At 37.9% G+C, this 27,871-nt stretch overlaps 1 protein-coding gene across 1 annotated transcript; it reads left to right on the forward strand.

Annotated features, from left to right (window-relative positions):
• Nucleotides 1–436: 436 nt before the first annotated feature.
• LOC129739672 (eukaryotic translation initiation factor 4E type 2) lies at nt 437–27,421 on the forward strand. Its single transcript, XM_055731159.1, has 4 exons — nt 437–648; nt 734–884; nt 955–1,077; nt 26,978–27,421. The coding sequence occupies exons 1-4, from the start codon at nt 629–631 to the stop codon at nt 27,299–27,301; spliced, it is 618 nt and encodes a 205-aa protein (XP_055587134.1). The 5' UTR covers nt 437–628; the 3' UTR covers nt 27,302–27,421.
• The last annotated feature ends 450 nt before the right edge of the window (nt 27,422–27,871 follow it).

A 27,871-nucleotide genomic window follows, 5' to 3' on the forward strand; every position in this document is an offset into this window, starting at 1 on the left:
TAATTCTTAGAATCGAAAAATCTTCCGGCTGAGCTCACACCTGGCATCCCTGGACCTCAAAGGGCTGAAGCAACTGTCAAATCACATACAAACGGACCGTACCGACTTTTTGGAACCAGAACGTCGGTTCCCCTTTGATTTCAATGGCATTTGTTACCAAAACGTCAGTGCGGTACTGAAATGTCAGTTCGGAAATTTCCTTCTCTTTCAGCCCCTTGCTGGACCCCCTTTTTTCGTAAACACTTCAGCCAGCTGTCAAAACTTTTTTCAATATAGCTGAACGTGCGATTTGGCATGTGAGACCACCATACTAGATTCATCATGGTTTTAAACCAAAACAACTTATTTTCGAGTTTGAAAAACAATTGGCGCGTGAGAGCTTTTTGAGTGTTCTACTTTTCTTAATTAGAGTATTTTTACCACAGAGTGTAAAGAAAGTCACATTTTTGACAGTTAGTTGAATTGATTCGTTCCCAGCCATCCGCCAGCGATTGCTTAGCTTTATTTTCTGTGAAGTAAATTGTCAAATAATTCATTGTAGGAACTACAATTCATATGAACTTATAATCTGTGATACCAGTTGAAGACTATTTTAACGCAGAGTGTAGAAGCCAAAAACAGCAGTAAAATGACCAATAAATACGATGCGTAAGTTTCCCTTTAAATTGTTTTCTGTATATATTTTTGCTGTATAGGTTATACATACCTAATTTGTTCCTCCTGGTTCTAACAGTTTGAAGGCCTACGGCAGCGATAGCGAGGATAGTGGAGATGAAGGAGCGGATTTCAACGTTGAAAATTTGTTACCGCTGGAAGTTGGACCCGGAGAACACAAACTGCAGTACACGTACTGCCTTTGGGTTGGGAAAAAGGCTAGAGCTGCGGTAAGGGTTATCCTATTCATTCGCTCTGATGGGAAATCCCACTAATAGTTTGGATATGTTCTTATTATAGGAGTACGGCAAAACATTACACCTAGCTGGTCGTTGCGCCAGTGTCGAGCAATGGTGGTCACTTTACTGCCACTTGATTAAACCGACACTGATGAAGCCATTCAGAAAGTTGCATCTATTTAAGGTAAATGAGTTTTTTTTTTAAATTTTGGGCAAGTAGGGGGAACTTGTCTACTACCGGAAACTTAAGGTTTTTTATCAATAACTTAAAAAAAATTAAAAAAAAAAGTTAAAGCAGCAGCATTCATAAGAGCAAGTTCACTGGTGTTGGGAAAAAGTGGTAGAAATTTTGACATTTTGAAAATTTTACCATGCAAAAATGTTTTTAAGATCTTTCAGCGTTGTATTTTTTACATCACTGTTTCAATTTCACCCGAATGTGATAGAAAAAACTGAAGGCCGAACTAAATTGAAGATCTTGAAAATGTTTTTGCATGGTAAAGTTTTCAAAATGAGCCACAAGTGTCAAAATTTCTACCACTTTTTCCCAACACCAGTGAACTTGCTCTAAGAGCACTGTTGGGAAAAAGTGGTAGAAATTTTGACATTTTGAAAATTTTACCATGCAAAACTGTTTTCAAAATCTTTGGGCGTAGTATTTTTTTTACAGCACTGTTTCTGTTTCAACCGTATGTGATAGAAATATTGCTATTTTTGCATCACAACAGGCGAAACTACAACACGTGTTGTTAAAAAACTTGAAAACCACAGATCTTAAAAATTATTTTGCATGGCAAAATTTCCAAAATGTGCTAAAAGTGACAAAATTTCTACCACTTTTTCCCAACACCATTGAATTTGCTCTAACAGACGTATGTATGTCAAATGAGTAACCAAGCAAACAATCTTGCCTCAACCTTCAGTCAAATGAGGCGTCGAAATAATCATAGTCGCCTTCAGCGTCGTTCAGCCAGTCCGTCGTCGTTTTTTTGACTGTGACGGAATATTGTTAAGATATAAAATAAACATCCTAGGACAACGCTGAAAAGGACAAGTTCATTGTTGGTCGTGGCTGAAACAAAATCCGAAAACAACGTTTCCGTTTTTGGAGATCAGTTCAGGGTAGTACGATACCGGGAAAAAATTGAATGAAACATCGACTATCACGACTCACGACCAAAGAGAATTCCCAAGGGACTAAAAGGACAATATCGATCACGCGGCTTTTCGATTCTTCTTTTATGTCTGCAAACAAGCAATCCAAATTCTCAAAAATTTTCGAATCGTACATAAATTCTTTGAACCGACGCCGTCAACTTGCTTTGACGAACGTGTTTTGAAAAATACACAGTAAACGAAAATTACCGAGTTCGGTAATTTTTTTTTACCGAAATCCTAACATGTCTAAATCGTTAAACTGTTCGGTAATTTTTTCGGTAAAAAATAAACGAACATCGGTAAATCGATTCTTCATTTACCGATGTTCGTTTATTTTTTACTGAAAAAATTACCGAACAGGTTAACGATTTACACATGTTATAGGATTTCGGTAAAAAAAATTACCGAACTCGGTAATTTTCGTTTACTGTGCAACATCCGTCACGCGAATAGAAATCCAAGGTCTTTTGATACAATAGGTTCTCCGACTTTCACAGTAAAGCCCGGTTTACAGTTCTTGTGAACTCGAACTCGAACGTGAACGTGAACTCACCACAGTGAAAAAATATTCCGCAGTGAAATGTCAAATCGGTCAAATCTTCAAAATTAGTAAGAGGTTTGTTCAACTGCGGGTAGAAATTGGTTTCGATCGGAAAATGACAGATCATTCAACCAATGTTTTGATCGATACTTGTCGAACCAATGCTCAAATTTAAATTCAAATTTCTCAAAAAAACATATTGTTCTTCTTCAAAACATATTCAGCTTTGAAAACGATTGATTTAATCAAATAATCCCAAAGTTCTTATCTTTGAATACAATGAATTTAAATTAAATTTTATGAATTTAAAGTACTCCTAAAAAGTATTTATCGATCAAGGAGTAACGAGCTTTAGCGCTTCGTTTCTTTTGAAAAACTTATTGAAAGGATGCTATGAATATAACTTCTACAAGATAGCCATTTTTGTTCTTGATTAAAAATTGACAAACAAAAATTTCAAAATTACTTTTAATTAGTGAAACAATTGAAAAGGTTTTTATTTAATTAAAATGCATCAGTACTCTTTTGTTTGTTAATTTTTCTGCTTTTCAGTTCTCCTTAAAACACATTATTTTTGAATGATTTCATAAATTTTCATAATTATTTCCATACCTTTTCTGAAACACACATTTGAACAAAGCGGAATCTATTTTTTTATTTCAATGAAATCTGGCCATTCGATGATCTTCATTTACATTTGTTCGTTGAGAAGCTCTTCCAACAGGTACATTTATTCGTCGAGAAACTCTTCCAACAGGTGCAATTAAATGATGCCCAAGCGGGTTTTAAAGTTAAAAAAAAAAATCGTATGCGTTTCATTTCAAACTCGTAGTATTTTAAGCCTTTAATTGCCTTCAAATGTGCTTACAAATTAAAAAAACTAATTTTTTATGAAGCAAAATTTTTTCCGTCATCGGTGAAATTTTTTTCAGAATGCACATCCCGCATGGAGCAGTATGATACAATAACGATTCCCATCATCTTCTTCCCAAGACACCCAAAAGATTCCCTTTATCGTTTTTGGATTGTTAATGAACGATTATGTTAATCGTTTTTTCATCAAATGGAATCGTTTAGACACAAATAACGATACAGGGAACGGGTTGTTAAGTAAAATAACGATTCATTTTTTTGCTTTTTTCTAGAGATTTTTTTACAAAATTTAGCAAAAAGATAGATATAATCGTTTTCATATCATCCATTTCAATCCACTTTCACGATACAATGTATCTTTCAAAGATCTTTTCAAGATTGGCAGGAAAAAAAGAAAACGATACGTGTAATAAATTGTTCAAAATTATTTTATTTCTGAAACTAAAGCATTTGATAATTATACTATTTTACATCTTTTTTCTACAAATTAGATGACCAAACAAGAAACAATTATATTTATTGCAAAATATACATATTAGTAGGAATAACATATTTTGTATACGATTAGTTTCTAATAACATAAATCAACTAGACCATTCTGTCTTCACGTTTACGTTCTTCCAAAATGCCGTCATTCGTCATTCAATCCTCCTTGATCTTATATCCCTTATGATTTCAAGCATGGTTTAAATGTTACATAAATATAAATCACATTATAAATTACTGAACTACATATTTGTTGTATAGTTTTACTAAATTCTTCCTTTTTTCTAAATAAATATGCTTGCTCGCGTATCAGCGAAATCATTAATGTAAATAATTTTGCCTTCTGAAGGCTACATTACACATTGGTTGTTAAATAAATAATAAATAAAAACAAAAATGTTAACATGGTTTTTTTTCAGAAAATTGGATTAATACTCGTCGTATAAGAAATTATCCTAATTGTTTGGCTCCTTAAAGCCTAAAGGTATGAGCCGTTTCAAATAAAGAATTTATAAAAAAAAAAGAAATTATCCTGATCGTTTTCGTTATTTAGTATATTTTCGATGGTCATCACATTTTCTTCATTGGTCATAAGTGTAATTTCTAGAATAGATAGTGTGAATTTGTGGCTAATTACAAACTTTGGACCTTAGACCAGAATATTGATTGCCAATTATAGTCATTATGTTTCATTTCCATTTGTACAGTTTTACGTTTTACTTTTGTCCTGTCTTTGTTGCCCCTGCATACTGTAAAATTGGAAAAATGATGCAGATCTTATAAAATTTCATCGCTTTAAAACCTGAGTCAACGTTTTACGGAAACTGGCACATGTCGACCAATATTGACGTGGCAGTTGTGTTTCTTGACATCCGGCAAATTTCGATGGTAGTATTCTTTTCTTCGTTGCTACTATTGGCAGTCAAACCACCGACCTTCCGGACAATTGATGATGATCAATTCCATTGATTTTCTGAGTAAATCCTTGGCCTATGTTGCGGTTAAAAAACAATTTTCAACTTCTCGGTGACATTTTAGGTTGAGCAGTTCTTAAATTTTTTGCTGTTTTCGAGTTGGGAATGTTCCATGTAGACCAAGGTTTCGTTTTCTGACCAATAAATACCTGCAAAACCAAGAAAATTTAATGCTCAACAAGACCAAGGCTAGGGATAAATAGTGGTTTGGAGTAAGTAGGAATTTATAGTTTTTGCCATTGATTCCTCGCTGGTTCCATTCCAATGCCGGCTGCACAGTGATCCGAGGTACAAAGAATTGAACCAATGGGGGACCGAACTGTTCCCACCGATAGATTCAGTCGAAGCACATATTCTTTTTCATCCGGAAAAGAAACGAAGGTTTCATGGAAGAACGACCAATGCTTCTCTAAATATTTCATTTTTCCTGCGATTCAGGGCTGGAGTTCGAGTCTACGAGTTTTTCTTCCGAACCGTCTCTTTGATTCAGCAACAACTGTTTCTGAACTAAAATAAACACAAAATTCAATTAACAGAATTGAAACACTTACCAATTTCACTGCAACATACAACCGGAAGTGTAAATGGCGCTTTCCGAGCCTATGTTTTCTGATACGGTGCTAAGATTCGGGTTTTCCGCCGGGAACTCTCATCGAGGAAGAGGAAAACAATTTTCCGACCGATTTTGCTGATCTACCAGCTGAACAACCTTGAAAAAAAAAAACAAAAAATAGAAAGTATTTTTACAAAACTTGCAAATTCCACCACCGACAGATGGTATTTCCGTGTATCAATTGTGCCATTGAAGCCAGTCCCTATTGCGTAATTCTTGGGCCTCGGACCTTCCGGAGGAACGTGTTCTTCCGGTAGTTTTTAATAGTCCAGTAACATTTAGTGGTCACCTCAAAGAAAACAAAAAAATGGAAACTTACCTTTTTTCTGCCAAGAGATTAACTCCGGAAGAATCTTTTGTGCCACCGAAGCTTCCTTATGATCCGTTCCGACCCGATAATGATACTCCGTGAGAAAAATGAACGATTTTATTTTTCTTTTTTTTAAGATAGTCAAGACACGTCTTTTGTGAGTTTAGACACACTGCACTAAGGTTCAAGAAAACTCAATTAAAGTATTGAATCATTCAACGTATCTTTCCGAAATATTTTTGTATCATTTATAGCGAATACGCATTAAACGCGGACACACGATTAGTCAAGTTATGAATCGCAACGATTATCGTAATCGGAGCAGAATAATACGGATGATTCGTTGTACGGTTTTCGATTATGCGGGATTGCCATTCAGACGTGAAAATGAACGCGGAATTTATATTCACCACTCTTGTTCGTTTTCCGTTTTCACGTTCGCTCAGTGCGTTTACACTTCGAGCGGAATGTCAGTGAACGCGGAAAAAATATTCCGCAGTAAAAATCGGGGGAATTGAAATAAAATTAAGATTAAAGGGCTTTGAACAAGGAAATCAGTTCAAAAATAATCGTTCAACCATTCCGCATCTATTCCACCTAGTTTCGCAGCCATGAAATGCAGCATAGTCGAGTTTTTGAAGAATATAAGTTTTTTCATTTTCACGTTCGAAAGAACTGTAAATGCACCTTAAGGCCGATGACATAGTGAGAGCGATGCGATGCGAATTGGCGAACGCGGTCAATGCGAACTCGAGCGGCGGAACAAATTGACATCTGCTTCGCCGCGTTGAGTATGTCAGGTTTAAGCGATTCACATACATTTTCATCAAATGTGGTTCGCCGCATTGAATCGCATTCGCCGGTTCGCATCGCATCGCACTCACTATGTCATCGGCCTAAGTAGGCGAGGAGTGAGCGGGGCTCTCAATGAGTTTGTTTATTTTTTGCTCAGCTTTTCGGTGGTTTGTTGTTAAACAAACTTCGTGAGTTCCGCATAGTTGCATGCACTGAAAATCGAAAATACCCAAACTTGAGAACTGCCACACGCTCTTTTTTTTTAACTCAAAATTAAGTATGACCGAGGTTCAAAACATAGTTCGATTCTATCAACCCCCTGGCAACTTGACAGTTTAGTCGAGTTTGCTGTGCCGTCTTCAAAATTGTAGATGTCGCACTAGTCGCGTTTGTTTACATGCATCCTGGGTCGTCCCTAGCAGCGGCAACGTTCATTTTCTATTGAAACCACTTGATTTTGTTTCGGCATCCTTGGATGCAATTCAACTGACGAAATACCATTTTAAAAGGGCACATAATCAAAAGTGATGCAACAAAGAAAAATAAATAACTTTATAATTAAATTTTAAAATAGTTTTCAATGAAATTCGTAATTTTATTTCAATCAATTTGTGTTCCATTCTCAGTTTCAACTCAGTTTCAATTTTGTTTATAGCAAAGATTACAAAATGGCCATCTTTCATCCGAATCCGTTGTGTTTTTGTTACAAGGCGTCACCAGATAGAGTTATGAGTTTCTTTCGTTAAACATAACGCGGTTTGAAACAGTTCCGCTAAATTTTATCCAGCAGAATATTATGAAATATTAGTTTAACAAATATGTTGAGATAGTAAACACTGAGAATGAAAGTGGAAACGAGTTGAGGTGATGGCTTTGAATATGCACAAGTGACGTACAGATAAAATTTCGGCAAGTTTAATTAAAAAAAATAGTTCGTAGCATCAAATGTGAAGATTGCAGAAATGAACTTTTCAATAGTTTTATTGGCAGCTTAGAAGTTAATGCCGATGTGCAGAATAACCGAGTTGGAGGTAAAAATTGTAGAACAAAATCATCAAAGTATAAACTTAGCATACTATTATGATATCATAATGAATCGAACTCTGACACGGGTTTCGAATGATGCACGGGATGTTTTTAGAAGATTAGCCGAACACATTTTGGATCAAGTTGCTTTTGTTAACCATGGAGTCGGATGGAGTCCTTTGCTAAGCAACATAATGATTCTAAAGAATCTCTTCGAAAAAAACTAACAAAGTTAATATTGTTTAGAAATGAATAAAAAATGTTGTTTTTTAAATTAACTATGCAATTAACCAATTACAAAGATTTTTGAATTAAAATTTGCTTGTGTATTTCATAAATAAAAGCCATTTGAAATGCTGACTTTTTTGACCATATTATCGTGTTTTTCTTTAAACATCAACTCCTTTTCCGCTTAATAGGTGATTCTTAATCATTGTTTTTAAAAACTTTTTTTTTTTCAATAAAAAAAATATTTTTGAAATAATTTGTCGAACATTTCATTATCCACCCTTTCGATATGTTTGTTGAGTGAAATGAGATTTTGACAGAACCAGAGAACCAGAAAAACTGGCACACGCGATTAGTATGGGAAACGTCAAGTTGCCAGGGGGTTGGATTCTATGAACTTAAAGTTAAGTACCCTTTTTTCCTCCTTGCGATGGATCAAAACGGAGTTCGAACTGCGAACTCAAAATTGATCCCTTTTTTTCCTTCGGCGAGGGATCAAAGCTGAGTTCGACCTTATGAACTAAAAATTGAACTCTCTTTGTTGGACTGAAAACACTTAGCGAGTTCAGTCCGAACCGAAACAGCAACCAACGAACACGTCGCAAAATTATGTCGTTCCTGAACAATTACCGGAAGACTATAAAGGAACTTCATAATGAAATGCATGTTCACCGTGTCAGCGTAAAATTCTGTCCGTCATTGTCATCATATGGTGAGCGGCTTGGAATGTCCGGAAACTTCCGGATGTTGTTTACTTCCCGTGGGAAGTAACATCCGGAAGTTTTCTTAGACCGGGAATGTCAAAACTTTCCACCGCTCTGTAATTGCAATGCAATGTACCGGAACAGCAGCATCCGGGTACAACAAATTTTAATCATCCTTTAATTCCCTGAAAATCAGCTACCCTCGAAAAAAAAGGATAAATTCGAGTTCGGCTGCCGAACTTAGTATTGAGTATGCCTATCAGAACTTAGTTTTGCTATTGCCCAGTCAAACTCAAAGTTGAGGGAAGCCACCGAAGTGCTGTTTTGAACCAAAACTACTTAATTTTGAGTTTAAAAAAAAGAGCGTGCACCCGCCAAACCTTTGTTCAAGATCAGCGGTGTCATATATACAGATTTTTCTGTATTATACAGATTTTTCAACGTCAATACAGATAAGATGCAGATACAGATTTTTATACAGAATTTTGAACATTACTACAGATTTATACAGATTTTTTAGAAAAACCAATTGTTGATGAAATGGTTTCCACGGGCTAACTGAGCTAAATCTTTTTAAACCTTTATCTTTCGAACTGCAGTATACCGCAAATGCTTGCAACAGCACATATAATTTATCCAGACCATTAACTTCCACAAGTAAGCTTTTGTGAAGACTGTAACCATCATTATAGGTTAGTACGAGCTTTAATAGTCTCTTTTTCTCAACAGCATAACTTTATTGTTTTAACGGCAAATGATAGCCCCCCCAAACAGAGTACACAAATTTTGATAATAAAAACAGTATAAAACCTCTTCTCCTTAAGTTTGATATCTATAAAGTAGGGTGGTATTTAAGATTATCTCATAAAAAGAAAAAGATTGAGAATGATATAGAAAATTCTTATTTCAGATTCAATTAGGTTTGCATCCTGAGTTTTTTAATTCAAAACTCTTTAACTGAATAAACTAGGAGAACACTTTAGAATTTTAAAACAAATTCATTTCTTATACCATATGCAGTAATTTTTTTAAGCCAGCCCACTTATTGAAACCAGTTTTAGTTCATAAATACAGAAAAAAATTAGGCGTGATGTTTCTTAGACGAAACTTTTCATAGTTAGTACTAAATGTGCTAAGAATTTAAAAATTAGAATTTCAGTTTTTATCGATAACACATGGCAGAAAATTTCAAGCAATATAAGAGTGATATAAGCTCTTATTTTAAATATAAATACTAAAAATAGGTTAAAAAATGCATTCAATAAATTTATGCGCTGGCAAAACTACATGACAAAGATATAAAAAAAAAATTGTTTCAATTTAGTTATCGACTTTCTCGAGAACCGCGAGTAATTTTGACTTTGGAGGAAAAAGTGATAAAAGTTTCCGTTTTGTCATTTTTGTTCCAATTCAACAAAAAATGGAAATTTTGAACTAAATTTAATGAAAAAAATAAATCTTACATATTTCTTGAGGCACCAGTCAAAACGTTTTGTAGACTTCGGCAAGGTGGGGAAATAAGTTAAAATCCTAAATATCAAATTTAAAAAACTTTTTTGAATGATGCCAGATTTATTATTTAGATATTATTTAATTTGTTAAAGCGTTGTGTTTCTGAAACTAAAATATCTAAGCAAGATTGATTAAATGAAAGACAACAGAAAGGTTTGAAATCTGTTGTACGTATTCATGTATGTAGGTTTATTTTTGGGGTTTGAAAAAATATATTAAAATTTCTTTTTGAAATCGATTGATTTGAGTTTAGGAACCCTAAATCTTCCAAAATCAATTAAGTATTAAAACATAGGAAACATAAATGACTTTCCCTTGTGTAACTTTCAATCATAACTTGATTTTAATTTTCGTACTTAAATATACATTTTTGAATCTAAAGATTTTAGAAATAAGGTTGGGAAAATTTAGAAAACAGAAATCAGATTCTGAATTGGGAATAACATTCATAATTATATGGTTAATTATTTATAATTATAACTCAAAATCATTGAGCTAAATCTTAAGCCTTAATCGCCTTCCGATTTAGACAATTAAACCATAGTTTAAAAGTTTTCTGTATTAAAAAGAAAATATGCTCAACAAAATGCTATTCAAATGTGACAAACTTTTAAAATTTGTCCTAAGGTTGTTAGGTTGCGGCCAACAAAATTGCATGTTTTCATCTGGTGTGAGTTAATTAGCCTTTAATTATAATTTTATATCTAACAAAAAAAAGCTAAGCAATCTAGATCAGAGATGAGCAATTCGCGGTCCTCGAGACCCGAATGTGCGGCCCGCGAAGCCTTTCCGAATTGAATTATTTTCGCAATTTTTGCCTGCGGTAGTTCGTTAGATATCATAAAATACCAGCCAATAAACCAGAAATAGTTGATACGGCGATGACTCGTTTAAATATGTAATTTACGTGTTTCTGTTTGCATTTATCCCTCAATCATTCATATTGGTAACTTTTTTCCAGAAATGTAACATTCAATGTGTTTTTCAAAGGGATAAGTGCAATATCATTGTCAGAAATGAAATATTGGAGTTTATTCTTATTTAAAATAAAATTTTCCTAATTTTTCTTGAGCGTTTTTAAATTCAAAATCGATAACTAAATGAAAGTCGGCAAACGCAAATTAAAAAAATCGGAAGAATATTTATGAGCACATAATGATGATTTTCATATTTTTGTCAAAGATAAAGTTGTATGTTAAATTAACTCAGTAGAAAATTTTTTTGAAAACATTATTATTTTAGCAAATTGGAAAAAATGCTTATTTCGTTAGCAATTGAATTAAAACTCAGCATGAAAAGTGCCGGAAAAAAATTTACATTCATGATAAAACCCTGTATTGTAATTTTGTATTTGAATACTATTATCTCTATCATAAGATTCTCTTATAAAGTGGCGCCATAAGAGAAATCTATGAAATTCATAAGATTGTCTTATGAAGCGAATGAATTCTTCAGATGAACACCTGCTTCAATGAGAGGTTGTTGTTTTTCATAAGAGTGTCTTATGGAAACAGAAAATGTTAGATCGAGATAATTGATGTTAAGAACATTCAATTTATTTTCTTGGTTATTTGTTACATATTACTTCGTGATAACTATTAGCAGCACATCAACGCCCGATTCTAACAGTCATTCCGCCGCACCTCGCCCCCTTATCCTTTCCGCCGGCGAACATGCTGAAAGAAAACAAAAAATCCTGTATAAGTTTACAAATAATTTAACGCTCACAAAAAATAAACTTACCCTTTAAAATAACAAAATACTTAGTATGTTGACGAAAAAATGACTGATGGAATAAATTTGTTCATTGTATTTTCACAATGCCACTTCTTCTATTTTTCATAAGAACTTCGTATGAAAATTGAAAGAATCTCATAAGACTTTTATGAAAAATTATTTTGGACGCAAAAAAGTGGTTCATAAGACGCCTCTTATGAAATTTATAATAAGATTTCCTCTGAGTATCTGATGTTATACCAAACTTTGACAAATTCAGTCTTTTCACTTGGTAAATAACAATTCATATTCAAAACGTTAAGATATTTTCTTCAACAGGCCTTCGAAACCTTTTCCCAGTGGCACTAAAGTTTAATTAATAAAATCTAATAAAAAATGCTAGAAAACAATAAAGAATGTAGACTCTCCTAAAATTTGCTTGGGAATCTGTGAAATTTTTGCTATTCCCAGGATTTCAGCAAATTTGGTTGACACGTTATATTAAAAATGTTTTTCGCGAATTGCAGGAAAAAAAATCAGGACTTCGTAGGGCCAATTTAAACTGTGGATTTTTTTGGAAATACGTACAGAAAAGCGAAATTAAGATCAGTGAATTTGAACCACAAAAAAATATATCTCTAGTTTTTTAGTTATTGCTGTGATATAGATACATAGCTCCAGAAGACTTTTAAAGAAAGTAATGAGTAGATACCGCCAGTTAAAATAAAAATGATTATTATATGGAAAGGCGTTAAACGTGTTTGTGCATCGTACGTTTTTAAGGAAAAATGTGATGCAAATGATGTCTTTGTTTGGAAGAACGAATGTTTGCGAAGAAGTTAAAGTTAATTGAAAAACTATTTTTTCAAAGATTTAAAATAAATGATTTGAAATAAAAAAAATCGCTTAAAATTTGAAATTATTACGATTTAACTTTTTATTATCTAGCAAATCTTTTTGTTATTATCTATAGAGTTCGATAAATGATTGACAAGTTTTATTTCATATTAGCGCGGCCCACCGAGAATATTTTAAAATAAAACTGGCCCATTGGTTCAATAGGTTTCTCGCCCCTGCTCTAGATAAAGTTCAATTAATGAAATAAGTTGTCAATTTGTGAATAATGAATACGTTAAAACCATCAAAACCAAAACTGATTTCCAAATAGCATATTAAGCGATAAGCTTACATAGAAAACAATAATATAAGTTTTTGGTCGTTAAAGTTCAAATACAGATAAATACAGATTTTTTCATGAGGCCGATACAGATTTTTTAAAAAACCATCTGACAACCCTGTTCAAGATTGACAACTTAAGTTTGTGAAAAAATCACAGCTTGCCAATACGCCAAACTTGTCCTTCAAGCGGAGAACTGTTTTTTTGGGGGGTTTTTGTTGTAAGCGCATCTGATTCTGTTACCTCCATCGTGGCAGATTTAGGTTTGGGGGGTAAGTTCAAAGCGAAGGACTGTTTTTTTTTGGTGGATAACTTTTATTCCCGCTTCATTCGCAGAAAGTCTCGCATATACGATGATGTAGCTGCCTCTCCCAACCACTCTCCGGTGGTCGAGCGGTTAGTATCCTGAGATGGTAATCGCAAAGCCATTGCAGGTATGGGTGTGATTCCCGTACCTGCAGTAATTTTTTTATTTTGATTTTCATTTTATTGCAGTATCAGATTTTGGGGGATGAGTTCTCCTTCAAGAGCTTAGCTTTGGGTTATGCTTCCAAAAGTCAAACCTGTAGGGAGGGAGTTTCATTCGGGTTGGCGGGGAAAGTTCTCAAGTTTGGGTATTTTCGAGGTTCAGTGTGGCCTACATAGCCAAAATGGCTGAATCGGGAATTCGAAATTCGGTAACACCTCCTGAATATATACACACTGTTCCGGATTGACAAAGAAAAATCACTGTATTTCTGACAGCAATAGCTTCAAAACTAAAATGTATTAGGGGCCGTTCACTAATTACGTAAGCACGATTTTGGAAATTTTCAACCCTCCCTCCCCCCCTGGTAAGACAAAGTAAGATTTTTCGAAACCCCCCCTCCCCCCCCTAGTAAGATCTTACGTTTTTAATTCTATAAGAAATTGACACGTTTTTTTAAAACACAGCTTGAAAATATTAAAAATGTGTAATCCATGCTTCAAAGTAGAGCACTTTATAAATAAAACCTAATAACTGTATTTGAAAAGCATAATTTATACAAAATAACAGCTGAAATGTCTTAAACGATTATAGAAAACATTAAATTTTAAGGACATAGCATGTTCGGGGTTACAATAATCTTCAATAAATTTCCACAATCGAATAAACAATATAAAATCTATATTCCGATTTAAAAACAAGTGAGGGATCAGGTTAGCAGAAGGTTCATCAAAAATGTTTGTTTTCGAACTAAAAATCATATAAATCAAAATTGGTGCGAAAATGTTTAACGACAATTACGTTGTTGATTAACCTAAAAGCTGAGATTCACTTCAGCGATAAGCGATAAAGTTTTACGATTTTTTTTGGTGAGTAGTTTGTAAAAGTTGGTACTGGCTTGGTTGGTATCACTGAAAAAACTGTCTAGAAATTTATTATCTAAAATCCCCCATATCGCTTTTTAAAGACTTCTACTTGATGAAGCCATTTTCGAAATAAAATGTTTTCAAATCGTGGTGTCAGAACGCACCAATTCCCTTTTTGTTTCTATAAATTTCTCAATTAAAAAGATTGTTATGATGAAAAGCGAATAGCGACGATCTTTTTGAATAATGTGATTCAGTGTTTCTGATGACATGTTGGTTTGAACTGGTTCTCTATTAATTTTATAGAATCAGCATCTTTTTTTTATTAATTAAAACAGATTAAAAGATTAATAACATAACATCAAAAATTACCAACAAACAGGTAGTGAGAAATAAAAATAAAACCTGAGTAATATGGTTTCGTATGGCTGTGACGAATTATCAATGTAACATTTCTTACGTAAGATTTTTGGAAACCCCCCCTACCCCCCTAGTAAGAGATCGTAAGCAAATTTGAAACCCCCCCACCCCCCCTATGTGCTTACGTAATTAGTGAACGGCCCCTTAGATTATTAATTAATTTAGGGTCGGACCTAGGATTTACAGTGTATACGTACATTTTAGTGTTTTTCTGGCTATTGTAAATATTTTGTCGTACTGTTAGTGAGCAAACCCTTGTTCAGCTGCAGCAGTTGAGTATCTATCGAAATACAATAGTTGATTGCAAGCACTATAACGACAGAATCCAGAGTTCTTACCAGTTGGGGAAAGATGTTTATAAATTTACACCTAACTGACACTACAAATCTTCCACGTCTAAGCCCTAATATTAAGATAGAAAAGCTTAATAATATGGTTCAATGTTATGGTAATGAATTCTTACAACTTCAAACTACAATTCACTGACTTCCTCTTGAGTACAACTGATCATAAACTCGTTAGCTACTTTTTATGCTCCTGTTGACAGTTGTATATGCTATTCGAAGATCCGCCGCGCTGACATTTCCAATTCGTGGTGAGATCGCTCGGAACTCACGTCTCGCTCATTACGCATGTTCAGTGGTCCGCAACACACACCTTGTAGAAATCCACGACGATAGTGAAACTTTTCCAGTCCCTTGAAGCTTGACTATATTAGTCAAATGAGATTTGAAACGTGATGATGAAGGAAAATCAGCAGTCATGTCAACTATAATGTTTGAAAAATGTATACTCTGCTTGCACATATCTTGTGAGTACGGGTTTTTGAATATTGAGCGGTTTGCGAGACACCATAGAATCCCAGGAATTTAAACGTATTAGACGAGAATCTAATAAAATAACTTGGAAAAATTAAAAACATGAAAGTGAACATCTTTCCTTCACAATCACAACTACAATTTGATGTTGTTCATACTGATGTCAAAACACGCTATAAAACCAAATAAATTTATTAATTGGCTATGTTTCAAATCAAACAACATTTGCTAATGATCGATTGCATATCACTTATAACGTATAGTCAGGGATGAATGACATCCAGATGTTAAAATCTTAAGGACCAAATAAATTAAAAAAAACTTATACCGTGTTTGTTTATGCCGAGTGTTGCACTGGTGCACCACTAGGTGCTGGTAAACTGTTTGTTTATTTATGATTATTGTTTTGACCTGGTGTTGCACTGCCATCGGGCGGTAGTGCCTAGAAAGTGTTGCGAGCAGAGGACTGAACCAGCTGTCAAATCGCATACAAACGCACCGTACCTAATTTTTGGTACCAGAACGTCAGTGTGGTTCCCGAAATTAAACACTTCACCCCATAACAGACTCGAAATAGGGTAACATTTTGGTTGCCGAACGTATCTGTTGCTGTCATACTGCAGATTTATAATCAATTTGAACAAGGATTATGCTAAAAACTCCGCATTTTGTGCCCAACCATAATTTATTAATGCTACCAAAGATCCCTTTGATTGACATTCCCGAGCTGCAGATATCATTTTAAGGATTATTTGAAAATTGCCTCTGGTTGAAATTTTTGCAATGAGGACGTCATGTTGCCCCTATGCGTGTTTCACTCGTTTCATTTTTCTTCTTCCTGTGGGTTTCTTGACTGAAAACTTGGTACGGGAATTTTTGTTTTCTTCAGCCCCTTGGTTACGAGAGAGCGTGTGAGTGAGTGAGGTAGCAATACACTAGTGACGATTTGTGTTTACGGACATGATTGGCCGTATGCATCGTTTATTGGTGAGATTCCAATTTGATGATGGTGCTACACTGTTTTGACAGCAAGCATCGTGCGAGGTGATCTGTATTTTAGCTATGAATAGAACGAACGATAATCGGATAGGTCCAGTAGCAATTATAGGGAGAGATAACGCGCAGTGGAAAGAAAAGCGTCTTCCCTATTCAAACGTTTATTGTACAGTAATGCAAGAATACATAACGGAGTAAAAAAAAACTAATTATACACACTACTGTGTGAAACCTCAACTTGTAGTTTTTAGTTGTGCAATGAGTACGCTACAGCTTACACTCTTATACCAACACTCCTCCTTAAACTGTTCGGGTGATGCCCATTGCAGTCCGGTTACGCTCGAGCTTGATGCGCTCCAACGGTTTGGTTAGACCATCCGTCAGTTGTGCGTCGGTGCTCACGTAGCTGAGCGTCACAACGTTTTGCTCCAACGTCTCACGGATGTAGTGGTGTCTGATGTCTATGTGCTTGGTACGCGACGTACAACCACCATTTTTGGCCACGCAGATAGCACTTTGGTTGTCGCAGCTAAGAGGTAAAGGACGAGTTTCACCAAACTCGGAGATGAGACCTCTCCACCATACAGCTTCTTGAACCGAGGCAGAAAGAGCCATGTACTCTGCCTCGCACGACGATAGTGCGACAGTTGGTTGTCGCTTGCAGCACCACGAAACTGCTCCTCCTTGGAAAGTGAACAAGTAGCCACTTGTAGACTTCCGGTCATCCAAGTCTGCAGCCCAGTTGGCATCGGTGTATCCCACAAGTTCCGATTCGGGGGATTTTGTGTAACACAGCTTCATCTTCGACGATCCTCGTACGTATCGCAGCAGGTGCTTGACAGCTTCCCAATGTTTCTCATTATCGCATGTGTTGAATCGACTAAGATGGTTCACAGCAAATAGTATATCAGGGCGTGTACACTGGGCCAAATACATGAGTGCTCCCACGGCCTCCTGATTAGGAACGTTCTTCATCCTGTCCATTTCCTCGGTCGTCTTCGGCGACATGTCCTTCGCCAGACGTTCACTTGTGTTCATCGGTGTTGACACGGCCTTACAATTTTGCATATTGAATCTAGCGAGCAGGGATTCAATATACGGTTCCTGGTCGAGGGAAATGGTACTGTCCGTACGGGTTATTCGGATTCCTAGGCAACAGCTGGCTGTTCCTAAATCCTTCATCTGGAACATGGATTTAAGCTTGGACTTGACTTCGTTCTTCAGGTTGTCGTCATTCGAGAAAAGAACTACGTCGTCAACATAAATTGCTACAAACAACATTTCTCGACCGTTTAGACGATAGTAGAGACAGGTTTCGTACTTCGAAGGTTTGAGTCCCAGCTTTTTTAAAGCTGTATCAAGTTTGCAGTTCCACGTCCGGCTTGACTGCTTTAGGCCATACAGTGCTTTGTTTAGGCGGCACACTTTGGTTCGGTCGGCATCCTGAAAGTGCGGAGGCTGCTCTATAAAGATTTCTTCTTTGAGCTCGCTTTGCCGGAATGCAGTCGTCGCATCCATCTGTTCCACCGACAAATCATGTTTCGCTGCTAAGGCGAACAAGTACCGCAACGATCTGTGACGCACGACTGGGGAATAAGTCTCGTCATAGTCGACTCCCCTGCGTTGCGAGTACCCTTTAGCGGGCGCCTAAGCGGGCTTTGTGTCGGTCGATGTTGCCATTTGCGTCGTGCTAGGTTTTAAAAACCTATTTACATTTGATCGCTTTGCGACCAGGTGGCAACTCGGTCAGAGTCCATGTGTTGTTCCGAATAAGCGTCTGGTATTCTTGACGCATTGCCTTCGTCCAGCATTCGGCGTCTCCTCTTGAAAGCGCTTCCTGGTGAGAAACCGGGTCGTCCTCGATCTCCTTTTGGCCGGCGAATGATGATGCAGCTACCGCGCCGAAATTGACCTTGGATTCAGCTACAGGGTCAGCCAAATTTTCGCCATCATGATCGACTGCGTTCGGACCAGTTCGCTGTATAGAATTAGAACGCGGCAGACCTTTCTTCGGAACTTGAAAATCATTGTACTCACGTGGAAGTACGTGCTCCCTACCGCTTCGCCTCAACACCTGTGACTGAGGTGGTTTTGAAGATTTGCGCAGCGGGAGCACGGAAGTCACTGCGTCAGATTCGAAACCTCGGAATACTTCGTCGTCACTGATGTCGCCACGAAAAGTTTCTGTGGCATCAGAAAAGAACTCCTCGTCGTCAGTTTCTTCGTTAACTTCCTCCTGCCGATCTTCAACTTTCGCTGTTGGGCACAGCGACACCTCTTCGTCGAAATCCAGTAGAACCACAGTTCCTTGTTTGGGGCTTGCGATTTTCGAGGCCCTTCATCAATGAAGGTCACTTCTCGACTTACGAACACTTTTCGCGACTTCGGGTCAAAGAGCTTATACCCTTTCGTGAGCTCGTCGAAGCCGACCAGGATACATTCGTGAGATTTTGGATCCCACGCCCTACGTCGTTGTTTCGGAATTTGGACCATAGTTCTCGTGCCGAAAATCCTGATGTTCGACAAATCCGGCTTTTTGCCTGTCCAGATCTCCTCAGGGGTCGAATCATGTCCGCGAGTCGGGAACCGGTTGATCAGGTACACAGAGGTATTGACCGCCTCGACCCAAAACGACTTCTCCAGTCCTGCCTGATGCAGCATACATCTTACGCGCTCCACTATCGAACGATTGGCTCGCTCCGCCAACCCGTTCTGTTCCGGCGTGTATGCGTTCGACTTCTGATGTTGGATCCCATTCTTCTTCAGGTGATTCTCAAAACCGGCGTTAACAAACTCTTTGCCATTGTCGTTGCGGAGGGTTTTCAGTTTTTGTCCCGAGAGGCGTTCCGCCATCGCGTGAAAAACTTTAAAGACACTAAGCACTTCCGTCTCAGTCTTTGTTTTCCAAAAATAAACCCACATTTTGCGAGAAAAATCATCCACAAAGGCTAGATAATACCGACTTTTACCTATTGATGTCACTTCCATCGGACTACAAATGTCCGTATGGACTAATTCGAGCAAACTCGACGCGCGTGAACCCGTTTTTCCGAACGGTAGCCTACAATATTTTCTCATTGGGCATACAACACAATCACTGTTATCGTTTTGTCCGACAATTTTAATTCCGTTCACTAAACCGGTGGCTAACTTTTTTACACTTCCGAACAGATGCGATCTTGATTCCAGCTTTTCAATGATGGAATTCTCACTTGCTCTCCTCTCTTGTAACAATTCAGCCCCGGGAGTTGATAAAATAAAATTCAACTTGTTGAAAAACCTTCCGGATGCCGCCAAATTTCGCTTGTTGAATTTATTTAATCAATTCTTGGAGCATAACATTGTTCCCGAAGATTGAAGACAAGTGAGAGTTATTGCTATCCAAAAGCCTGGGAAACCTGCATCCGATTTCAATTCGTATCGTCCAATAGCGATGTTGTCTTGCATTCGGAAGTTGATAGAGATAATAATTTTGTTCCGATTGGATGAATGGGTGGAAACAAATGGTCTCCTTTTAGATACTCAATTTGGGTTTCGAAGGAGCAAAGGGACAAACGATTGTCTTGCTTTGCTGTTTTCAGAGATACAAATGGCGTACGCAAAACGTGAGCAAATGGCTTCAGTGTTTCTAGACATAAAGGGAGCTTTTGAAGCAGTCTCAATAGAGGTTTTGTCAGACAAGTTGCACTCCCGGGGTCTGCCTTCTCTTTTGAACAACATCTTATACAGCTTGCTTTGTGAAAAACATCTGAACTTTGCTCACGGAGATATTGCAGTTAGAAGAATTTCTTACATGGGCCTTCCGCAGGGTTCATGTTTGAGTCCACTATTGTACAACTTTTACGTAAGTGACATCGACAGTTGTCTCTCTGAAGGCTGCACTCTAAGACAACTTGCAGATGATAGCGTAGTTTCTGTCACAGGATCTACTGAGTTTCATCTGCACAGACCTTTACAAGATACTTTAGACAGATTATCAACCTGGGCTTTGGGGCTTGAGATTGAGTTTTCTCCACAGAAAACGGAGATGGTTGTTTTCTTTAAGAAACGTAGACCTGCTCAACCTAAGCTTCAACTCCTAGGCAGAAACGATCACTCAATCGAGGTGTTTCAAGTATCTTGGGGTTTGGTTTGATTCCAAGTGTACCTGGAGAGCCCATATTGAGTATCTGAAAGGAAAATGTCAACAAAGAATCAATTTTCTCCGACCAATCACTGGCACCTGGTGGGGAGCCCATCCAGAAGATCTTTTAAAATTGTATCGAACAACCATTCTTTCAGTGATGGAATATGGTAGCTTCTGTTTCCAGTCAGCTGTCAAATCTCACCTCATCAAACTCGAGCGTATCCAATACCGCTGTCTCCGCATCGCTTTGGGCTGTATGCCCTCAACACACAACATGAGTCTTGAAGTTTTGGCGGCTATACTCCCTTTGAAAGATCGATACAATCACTTTAGTTTCTCATCAGGTGTGAAGTCATGAACCCATTGGTGATCGTTAATTTTGAAAAGTTACTTGAGCAAAATTTTCAAACCAGATTTATGTCTATATACCATGTCCTCATGTCCTCGTGTTTTCAGCCCAGACTACGATGATTCTTCTGTCCAGTTTGATTTGTCTATGCAGCAGAAAATTCGTGGAATCTCGGATCCGCATCGCCCACTTCTGATTCCAATAATTTTCGAAGCTAAATGTAGACACATCAATGCTGATAAAATGTACTTTACCGATGGGTCTCTAATTGAGGAATCAACGGGATTTGGAGTTTTCAACGAAACAACGAGCGCCTCTTATAATCTCCAGTCACCATGCTCTGTATATATAGCAGAGTTAGCTGCTGTTCACTGGGCCTTGGACAGCATCGCCTCACGGTCAGTTGGGCACTACTGTATTGTAACGGATAGTCTAAGCTCTGTTGAAGCAATACGCTCAATACCACCGGGAAAGCACTCGCCGTTCTTCCTCGAGAAGATACGGGATATTTTGAGTGCTTTAACAAGACGTCGCTTTTCCATCACCTTTGTTTGGGTTCCCTCGCATTGCTCGATAGCGGGTAATGAGAAGGCAGACTCTCTGGCAAAGGCGACGGAAGGCGACACGTACCAACGTGATATCGTCTTTAATGAATTTTACTTCTTGGTTCGAAGAAACTCTCTTGTCAACTGGCAGCGCAAATGGGACGAGTATGAGTTGGGTCGGTGGCTCCAATCGATTGTCCCAAGGGTAAGCCTTAAACCATGGTTTAAAAGGTTGGACCTGAGTCGGGATTTTATTCGTATATTTTCCCGTCTCATGTCCAATCATTATTCCTTAGGCGCGGTACTTTATCGTGTAAATATTGCTGGCAGCAATTTGTGTAGTTGTGGCCAAGGTTATCATGATATTGAGCATATTGTTTGGTCGTGTGAGACCCACCTTGTCGCCACCTAACGTTCCAGTGAGAGATGTGTTAGCAGTGATAGACTTGGACTACATGTTTGAAATCTATATTTTTCTAAAAGCTATCGATCTCCACCTGTAATCCTTTTTATTTTCACATTTCCCTTTCTGTTTTCTTTTGTCTCTCAAAACTGTTAGTCTTAAGCAATCAATTGTAAAAATCAAAGCGAACTTGGCTCCTTCAAACCTACTGGTACGAGCCGTTTCAAATAAATAATTGTAAAAAAAACTTTTTTACACTGTCATTGTTCAAGTGTCCTAGTATCTTGTGCCACATACTAAGACTTCCAGCAGACGAACATATTAGAGCATTAGAATCCCGTTTTTGCTCAACACGAAACAAATCATCTTCGCGGTTAGCAGTGACCACAACTTCACCATCACTGTTCACTATCTTGCACCCAGAGTTCGCAAAAATAACCGAATATCCTTTCTTCACTATCTGGTTTACCGATATTAAATTCACCGACAGTTTCGGTACCAGTTGCACTTCGCTCACTAAAACGTCATCACTATTACACTTGGGACGCAAGGTGGCAGTACCAGTGCCAGTCACTTTCATATTACCTCCGTTCGCAGCTATGACATTTCCGGTTGCTGGCCTGATGTCATCCAAAAACTTACTGTTGCCAGTCATGTGGGCACTTGCCCCAGAGTCTACATACCAGCCGTTTTTGTTTGTTATTGCCGAAAAGGAGAACACTGTACTGAGTGCATTTTGCTTCTTCTTGGCACCATCAGCATTTGCACTTGCACCTCTACACTCACGTGCAATATGCCCGTATTTGCCACACTGTCGACACTTCGGACCTTTCGATGTAGTGGTGTAGTTTTGTTTGAACTTACACACAAAAAAAGCATAGTAAAAATACTAAATCCGTGGTTTAAATGAACAACAGGCAACCATATTTTTGAGTCAAATATGTTTTGTTGTTTATAATACCTTACGCATAGCTATTTTACCATGTGCTCAATTTGGCTGCGCATAGTAAATTCGACTGCGTTTTAGTAAAATTATCAATGAAATGATGCATTGTTTTACTTCGTGCCTAGAAAAATTGATATGTTTTATCAGGGTTGGTGAATTTCGCCCGTCACGCTTGACCCGACTCGTTTTGTTTCATCAAACGACCGGCACCTTACTCAATTGACGGAGCTTCACTACTCGCATGACGGATAAAGCACGACACAATCAACATTCCTCCGTCATGCGACTGGCGAAGCTCCTACACATGGTCAAATTTCTCCTGACAGTGACTGGCAAAGTTCTTCACACTTCGATCGGCTGCAGACGTACAACTAATTGAACGACTTGCTGGCAGAGAGCAACAATAGCAATAAAAAAATGAAAACGGGCTTGTTGGCAGGAGCAACAATAATAATAAATGCGTTTCTTTTTCGTCTTCGGTCGTCTTCGGTCGTCTTCGGCTTGCTGGCAGGAGTAACAATAATAATAAATGCGTTTCTTTTTCGTCTTCAGTTCGGTGAATGCTTGACTATGAAATTTTTTTAGCAGTCATTTGACTAATGACGATGAATAATGCCAACCCTGCCAGTGGCTTTGTAAAATTTTTGACCAGGAAGTTGCCCAAAATCCATCTTTACGTACGTTTTGTCATCCATAAGGATGCCCCTGTCGTTCTTCGTTAGAACCTTGTTGTATAACTTCCGGGCCCGTCCTTTGCCTTCTACATTCTTCTTCAATGTCCGGTTTGGTTGCTTACTGGCTCGATAAGATCGTATTCCTTCGCGCAGACGAATCCTTCTGACGGTGCACCGGTCGGCTTGAATTCCTTGGCGATGTTATAGTCCGACTACCCTGGATTTGCCTTGATCGTTCTCAACACCTTTAAAGTCTGCTTCATTTAATATTGGAACAAATTCTTTTGCTCACTGTGGCGCTCCTAGTGGACGGATTTGGAAACTTTTTTCACCCACGTGTCGGGAAATTCATTACCTTTCACCATGTATTTATGTCATAACACCAAACGATAGCATTTTGTAAACAACCGCCATGGAAGCCGAACGGAGAGATCAAATTGTGCACAGTTTTCTTACGAGTATGAGTACGAGAACACAGCAATGAATATTTTTTTTTATTTTTTTTATGAAAGAGTAAAGAAAATGCTACATTTGTATGAAAAACAAATTATGAATTCGTTAATAAATGACTGAACTACACGCAATTGTTTGTGTTCCAATATTAAATGAAGCAGACTTTAAATCCGTCGAACTTGGTCAGCACTTGGTCGTACAGCTTTCGAGCACGGATTCTGGCCACATTGTTCTGCTTCAGCGTCCGATTTGGCTGTTTGCTGGCTCGGAATGACCTTATTCCTTCCCGGAGACGAATTCGTCGCACCGTACTGTGAGCGGCCTGGAACTTATTGGCCAAATCGCGGTCTGAAAGATTGGGATTCCTCTTGACGGCCTTGATGACTTTCCCACGCAGTTTCCGGTCGACAGTTCCACTCCGACGCTTCGAATGCGGCTTCCGAGCCGTCGTCAATGTTTCCTTGTACTGCTTGATAACACGCCATACGGTATTTCTGGGCATTTTAAGCTGTTTAGCTAGCTTCGATGCCGACAACAATGGATTTTCAAGAAAACTGTGCACAATTTGATCTCTCCGTTCGGCTTCCATGGCGGTTGTTTACAAAATGCTATCGTTTGGTGTTATGACATAAATACATGGTGAAAGGTAATGAATTTCCCGACACGTGGGTGAAAAAAGTTTCCAAATCCGTCCACTAGGAGCGCCACAATGAGCAAAAGAATTTGTTCCAATATTAAATGAAGCAGACTTTAAATGCAGTTTCCGATCCTTAGCTCCACTATGACGATTGGTATAAACCTGCCGATCGATATTATGCATCTCACAGAAACGCTGCACACGGTCGATTTGGCCATTTTTAACGATTTCGCGATTTTTGAACCCGACCCCGTCGGGTTTTTGACGTGGGTGTCCAAAATTTATTTTCGTCTTGCGGCTTTTATCACGTGTAACTTTTTTGAATCAAAACGAATCATAATAAAATTATCAGTACTGATTTTCGAAGAAAGCACTGTCAAAATTTTCCAACTAGGAGCGCTAAGGTACAATAAACGGTGCGTCCAGATTTTGAGTGTTCCATGCTTTAAATGGGCCTAAGGGACCATCACAAGAAATAATAAATACTCGCGTAAAAAGGACTCATAAGTCAAAGCGGTCGTAACAAAAAAAACACAATTTTGATCCCAGAAAATTATCATCTACAGCTTTAGCAACAATAATGTCGAAATCCTTCCACGGGGAAATTGATGGAAAACTCCGTTTAATATTTGTATGGTTTTCCTTAATCTTTTCCTGCTCTTGTTTGAAAAAGCAAGTTGAAACTAGTCAAAACCGATCAAACTCGGCAGGAGGATTCGTTTCGACCTGGTAGAAGTCGGTCGAAGTCAATTGGAAAGCCACTGGTGATCAACTGTCAATCCATTTCTACTTGTTCCGACCAAACTTCATTGAACAGATTTCCACTGAGCCAAAAATTCCCGACTTTTTGAAAGAATTCCCTGCTTTCCCCGCATTTTCCCGGTGGATTTCCTGCTATATCATACGTGTTCCTAGAGATGCAGAGTTTTGACAACTTCAATTGGACGTCTTTTGGAAATGGTATCGCGAAAACCGTATGGTTCTAAAGGCTACAAAATGATCAATCATATCGTTTACGAGGAAACACTCAACACTTCTTCGACTATCGCATTCAACAAACATCTCTCATGCGCGTTATGCATGTTCGACCAAAAACTCTCATTCGAAGATCATTGTTTCTAAAGCTTCCAGATGTGTCGGTTTCTTGTTTAGATTAACCAAGCATTTCAGAGACATTCAATGCTTTAAGGTTCTATTCTGTGCATTAGTACTAGACTAGTAGTGTGAACTCCTCAATACAATAACTCAATCGAAAGTATCGAAAAGATTCAACGTAAATTCATACGCTTCGCTCTCCGTAATCTACCATGCTTCCCGAATGCCAAAAAAGGTCCTAAATAAAAAATAATAAAAAAATGTACCATGGAACGATCCTGTTAATTTTCCTGCATATGAAAACAGATGCAATCTTATTGGACTAGATACACTGTCGTCCCATCGAGCCGTGTTTGATGCATTTTTCACAGCTGACATATGCCGTTTTCGTTTTCTCCACTGGCGTGGGGCTAAACTTTTTCTGGAATTAACAAATAAAATCGTCACCCAAGACGATGCAAATGTATGGTTGCTATACTCACCCTTATGCTTACCCCTAACACTGACAACTTCTACGGGTTGCAACCGCCTGCTTGAGGTTCAAACCTCGGGCAAAACTGGTGGACTTCTGAATTAATAAACGAACACAGTGACAGCAGTTAGGGCAAAACTCGTGGATAACTAGGTTGCCACTGCAAATAAACGAAAACACTAAAAGTGGTAATACTGGGTCATAAATATTGACTGTCCACAAATTTTAGAACTTTTGAATATTAACAGTAGGCCCAGAAACTTTCGTTCTCGACCTTTCCTGGTTGTTCCGCATGCTTCTACTAATGCCGTTTTCGTTTTTCTCCACTCGCGCGGGCAAAACTTTTTCTGAATAAACAAACAGAATCGTTACCCGGGACGATGCAAATATATGGTTGCTATACTCACCCTTATGCTTACCCCCAACACTGACAACTTTTACGGAGTGCAACCGCCTGCTTGAGGTTCAAATCTCGGGCAAAACTAGTGGACTTCTGAATTAATAACCGAACATAATAACAGCAGTTAGGGCAAAACTCGTGGGTAACTAGGTTGCCACTGCCAATAAACGAAAACACTATAAATAATTACGGTCAAAAGAGAGAGAGAGCACTTCTTAATTATAGATTTGTGAGAAATTGTATTTATAATTTAAATTTTATTCTTTCTAAATAAGCATGTTCCTATCTATTTGTCTTATCTGCAGAGTGGTATAAAGCCAATGTGGGAAGACCCCGGTAACATGCGCGGCGGCCAGTGGGTTATCCGGTTAAGGAAAAATAAGATCGACCGCGCTTGGGAGAACGTGTGCATGGCGATGCTAGGAGAACAGTTTCTGGTAGGACCGGAAATTTGTGGCATAGTGCTTTCCAGTCAATTTCCGGAGGATCTGCTGTCCATTTGGAATCGAACAGCTAGCGATACGGCCAGCACCAACCGAATCAGGGATACGCTACGTAGAATTCTGCATTTGTCATCTTCAACTCACATGGAGTATAAACCACACTGCGATAGTCTCAAGTACCTTTGAAATAGGAGTGCGCTGTTGTTCGTTAGCGTGTCGAATTACTCTATTTCTCTGTATCTTTGTAAAGATATAATCAAGTTTTGAAATCACCTAATTTACCGAAAAAACAGCTTTCCATAAGTATTTTCTTGGCTTGTTCATTTATTGTTGAGGTGGTACGGAATGGCACGTGTTTGAGGGGAATGAAACTGATATTTAACAGGTCAAAGATGACAGTTCCTTTTTAAAGTTTGGCAGTCTTTTTAGATCGATTTTATTGGTGAAAGTAAAGGTAAGTTTTTTTTTGTTTCGATTATAGTTTTTACATCTTTAAGTCCATTGCGACTTATATCAACGATGCAGTTGGCGAACAGTCATTGAAAAACTTATCCGGTACCCTTAGGCTCGAATCCACGGACATCGACTCAGAAAGCAACGGACTTGCCAACTGAGCTATATCACAAGCCCTGAAAGTAAGTTGGAAAGCTCCACTTTCCTTAAACAAATAAACAAATCTACAAATCTTATTCAAATTTATTGAAGATAGGAAAGGGGAAATTCGGCATGGGAGAACATGAGTACAGTGGTGTTATA

The sequence above is a fragment of the Uranotaenia lowii genome, chromosome 1 (genome assembly GCF_029784155.1).
Source record: "Uranotaenia lowii strain MFRU-FL chromosome 1, ASM2978415v1, whole genome shotgun sequence".
Taxonomy (NCBI): Eukaryota; Metazoa; Arthropoda; class Insecta; order Diptera; family Culicidae; genus Uranotaenia; species Uranotaenia lowii.

Excerpts from the sequence above, each read along its gene's own strand:
- LOC129739672 (XM_055731159.1), top strand. The coding sequence starts at position 629 with ATGACCAATAAATACGATGC. Across the intron at positions 885-954 it reads GGAAAAAGGCTAGAGCTGCG|GAGTACGGCAAAACATTACA; the intron begins GTAAGGGTTATC and ends TTCTTATTATAG. Across the intron at positions 1,078-26,977 it reads GAAAGTTGCATCTATTTAAG|AGTGGTATAAAGCCAATGTG; the intron begins GTAAATGAGTTT and ends TCTTATCTGCAG.